The sequence below is a fragment of the Humulus lupulus genome, chromosome 3 (assembly GCF_963169125.1).
Source record: "Humulus lupulus chromosome 3, drHumLupu1.1, whole genome shotgun sequence".
Lineage (NCBI taxonomy): Eukaryota > Viridiplantae > Streptophyta > Magnoliopsida > Rosales > Cannabaceae > Humulus > Humulus lupulus.
In genome coordinates this window covers 5226536-5231081 of record NC_084795.1, presented here as the reverse complement: position 1 = coordinate 5231081, position 4546 = coordinate 5226536, and the positions used below count along the sequence as shown (strand labels likewise).

General features: G+C 29.9%; 1 protein-coding gene across 1 annotated transcript; it reads left to right on the top strand.

Annotated features, from left to right (window-relative positions):
- Positions 1-1338: 1338 nt before the first annotated feature.
- On the top strand, positions 1339-3492 carry LOC133821884 (reticulon-like protein B14). Its single transcript, XM_062254050.1, has 5 exons — positions 1339-1534; positions 2214-2394; positions 2555-2684; positions 2956-3025; positions 3164-3492. Exons 1-5 carry the CDS (start codon positions 1402-1404, stop codon positions 3331-3333), a joined length of 684 nt encoding a protein of 227 aa, XP_062110034.1. The 5' UTR covers positions 1339-1401; the 3' UTR covers positions 3334-3492.
- Positions 3493-4546: the final 1054 nt, after the last annotated feature.

Here is a 4546-nt window from a genome sequence, read left to right as displayed (position 1 = left end):
TTACATACATAGTAATGTTGCGTTACTTTTCCATATGAGTTTTGAAATCTGAAAATTGTTTAGTAGTTTATATATTGCAAATAATAATGATATATAGTGGTTCTTACGCTAAAAATACTTTAAATTCTTTTAATGAAAAAATATTCAAAATTTCTAAAATGTAGAATTTAAATACTCAAATTTTTTTAATGAGAAAATACCCATTGATAAAAAGTTGCACTTTTACTAACCAAATATTTAAAATAAAATTAATATAAATATAAATATATTTTAAGTTATAAAAAATAACCTAAACTAATGAATAGTTTTATTTAAGTCTTATTTCCATGGAAAAGAAAAGTACTTGAACCTAGAATATTTGATTGAGGTCTTTATTTATTGAAATTTGGAAGACATGTGTCTCTACCAGATCAAATCCCCAATTAGGCAGTAGAGTGTAATAGGGAAAAGCATATCCATAATAAATAAAAGTATATGTATATTATTTATAATAAAAAAAATTGCAAAAGGAGTGGATCACAATCTAGTCTAAAATTGGATAACTTGGGTAACTTGTTGGAGGATATATATAAACACTTGGGTGTTTGGTACGCGGATTTTTTTGGTGAGAATGAGAATGTCAAATCTAACTCATGTTTGATAAATTTATTTTTAATGAGTTAAGGGGTGTTTGTTTTAAGTAGTTGAGTGATCTTGTAAAGTGTAGGATGGGGTAAATATTAAACTCAAGTGTATAAAATGATTCACTTTACCATTAAAATACATGTGGGACCCACAAAAATTATTAACTTTACCCCTAAAAAACTGAATCAAACATGGGAAGTGTTTTAGATTCTCATTCTCACATTCACTTTACCTCATACCAAATACCCCCTAGTGGTTTGTGTTTTTAAATAAGTCTAATTTTTTAGCTTGATTTGAGAGTAATTTTAACCATTTTAAAAACTTGAGTTCCACATTCTCTTTATCTAAACCTCTTCTAACTCTACTCTCGCAAATACAAACGTCATACCAAACGCTTCCTTAATATTAAGTTAATTTACTAATCATTATTATATAATGTATACAAATGTAATGTAAAGTCCTCAATATATGTGTTTAAATTAGTAGAATTATTCATTATTAAAGCTAATGAAAGGGGTTTTGTTTAGTGATGTGTGCTAAGATTGGAAACATAGGCATGTGTAAAGCAACCTTGTAGGCTATGCCAAAGCCATTCTTTTCTTGCATATTGTTATGACTTTCTTGGCTTTCAAGTTTAGGATTACGTTCTTTGGTCTCATATATATAAAAACGCATGCATTGTCTTGTTTGAATAATAAAACATATATACACATATATTTTGTACACAGTTCAAAAAATAACACACACACACACACATATATATATATATATATAATCATGATTTCTTCATCTGATTCTGATGTCGATCATCATCTTCATCTTCATCGTGATCGCGTTGGTCCCCATACAAAACCAGTCAGACTCTATGGCCCTGGAAGGTCTCTTCATGCCACTTTTGGAGGAGGAAAAGGTCAAAAAAACACTAACACATGTGTTCTATATTTCAGAAATAAGAATAATTAGTATATCTCTTTCTTTTTTATTCTTTTTTATTGGAGAACTATATAGAAAAAACCATAGAATAATTTCATGACCAAAATTGTCATAAGTTCTCTATGTAACAAATAAAATGTGTTGGTCAGTTTTTTGGAGTCCTTTATTGAATTGTAGATAGTAGTTATTGTTTTCTAGAGTTTCCTTCCACCAATATTGATCAAGCTATCATAGTTGATGAGCAAACAATTCGATTGATTTTACTAATTTTTTGCAAAATGGTCTTTTAGAACACTCCTAATACATTTTGATATCTCGTTGAAAATTCTAGATATTTTGTCGAAAATTTCGTAATAGAGATAAGTTTTTTTAAAAAAATTATCAAAATAAGGTCATATTTTGTAAAGTAACATTATAAAAGGGTTTATTCGGACCCAACTCTGAGCGTAGGCGAGTCAGACAGGTGTCGAAATAGTCTCAAATTTCTCATAAATGCTACTTTTTTGTACAAAAGGCCTCCAAATTTTTAAAAATATCAATTTATATTTCTTTTTTTGAAAAATATCATATTTTGTTATTTTTAATTACATACAATAAAGGAATATTGAAAAAGGGTAATTTTAATTACATTGACATTGTTTGGGTTAATTATGCAGTTGCTGACGTATTGTTATGGAGGAACAAGCAACTATCAGCTGCAATCTTAGCTGGGTTAACATTTATATGGTTTCTATTTGAAGTGGCAGAGTTCCATCTTATTACTCTTCTATGTTATATCCTTCTTTTCTCAATGGTAGCCATATTCACGTGTTTTAGAGCAGCATGGCTATTTAATCGGTATATAAATATATAAAGCTTTTTTCCTTGACATAATTAAAATCTTAATGTAAAAATTACACTAATTCGACCTTTCTATATCATATAATATATATATATATATTTCTTTTATTTTGATGTGTCCTAATAAATAACATGTTCTTGAGTTGTTCTGGTACAGGAATCCACCAGAGTTTGATGAAATTACTCTGCCAGAATCCACATTCAGAACTTTCTTTAAAAATGTCAACTGGGCTTTACTGAAATTTTATGATATTTCAAGTGGAAAAGATATCCGACTCTTTTTTCTGGTAAACTTCTTCTTTTACTCCCAAACATGCACATGTGAATATTATATTTCATTTTTGATAATTTTCTAAAGAAACTATCAAAAAATGTCATTTTTGAAAACGATATATTTTCACCATTTACTCCAAACATTACAGTAACATAACTAATTTGGTCTAATAGAGTAATCATATACATCACTTTCAAGTTATCAACAACAAAAAACTCATGTGGTGATGTTCAATATTCACATTTGTTCGATAAAACTTTTAATTGGGTGCTCAATTTTGGCAGGCAATATGTTCTCTTTGGATGTTATCAGTTATTGGGAATTTTGTGAACACTTTGAATCTTTTCTATATTGGTAAGAATAAGAAAAACATTATAAAAAGGGGTACATATTTAGAGCTTTTACAATTAAATAATCATCACAATTTGAGCTAACTCATCACAATTTGAGCTAACTTTGTTTGTTTATTTTGATCGGTACGAATCTATGAAGTGGTGTTGTGCTTAGAAACACTTCCAGGTTTGTATGAGAGACATCGAAACGAAGTGGATAATCTTGTTGACAAACTCTACCGAGACTCCCAAAATTTGTTCACCAAATTTGAACGCAGTGTGCTCGACAAAATTCCCAGAGGACCAGTCAAAGAAAAGAAATATTACTGATCAGAGTCAAATGAAAATATATATATGTATATATAAATAATGATCAATTAATACATAATTTAAGTTGTGAATGAGATGACAGTGAAAAGTATGTAATTGTATATCAATGTACATGTTATAATGTGGGATAAATAATATAAATTTAGCTCCATCAACTAATTTAACTTCTTATTTGTTCTATATATGAACCCTTTGTTTTCACTGCTTCATTCTTTCTATGTTATTATTACTGCTATCGTTACATTACCATTTGCCAAATCAAAATGAAAGGGATGAGAGATTGTGTGTCAAAATATGTTCTTAGCTTAACCGAAGACCTAGAAACTTTAGTGGTAAATAACGATACAGAGTCCCTTGCGAACTTGGAACAATGCTAGAACTATATTAGTACAAGGCAAGGATAAATTTAGCACTTGGAAGAGAAAACTCGGATTTCAAAGAAGTTTCACTAACCCAACTTGGTGGAAATGGAAACAGTTCTGTCAATTATGGGTCGAGACTCTCAACCTGGCTATGCACAAATGAGCTTGCATAGATGCTCGAGTTCATACGACAAAGAATCTCACAAAAGAACGGTGCATTGACACTCGTGAAATGCTTCAAAACCATAACCAAATGATGAAGATAAGAAGTTATCCCATGATGGCATTTGAAAAGGGAAAACAACCTCTCGAAATTTGGTGAACATTTTCACCGCCTAAGAAAGGAGGTCGTATTTCCTTGTTAAATACCATCATGGAATAACCTCTCATCTTCCTCATTTGGTTTCAATTTTGAATAATTCCACGAATGTCAGTACATACTTCGTCTATGATATTCTAATCGTATAATATCAAATATCCATCAAGCTCGTTTGTGCGAAATCCAGGTTGAAAGTTCTCAACCCATCACTGACAAAACTGCTCCTCCTCCTGCCAAGTTGATCAGCTAGTGAAACCTGTCCGAAATCCAAATTTTTCTCTCTTCCAAGTGAAAAACTTATCATTGTCTTGTATGAACATTTTTCTAACATTGTTGCCAGGATCACAAGGGACTCTGCATTGTTACTTATCAGAGTCAAATGAAAATATATATGTGTATGTATATATAAATAATGATCAATTAATATATAATTGAAGTTGTGAATGAGATGACAGTGAAAAGTATGTAATTGTATATCAATGTACATGTTAATGTTGGACAAATAATATAAATTTAGCTCCATCAACTAATT

Excerpts from the sequence above, each read along its gene's own strand:
- LOC133821884 (XM_062254050.1), top strand. The coding sequence starts at position 1,402 with ATGATTTCTTCATCTGATTCTGATGTCGATCATCATCTTCATCTTCAT. Across the intron at positions 1,535-2,213 it reads CACTTTTGGAGGAGGAAAAG|TTGCTGACGTATTGTTATGG; the intron begins GTCAAAAAAACA and ends TTAATTATGCAG. Across the intron at positions 2,685-2,955 it reads ATATCCGACTCTTTTTTCTG|GCAATATGTTCTCTTTGGAT; the intron begins GTAAACTTCTTC and ends CAATTTTGGCAG.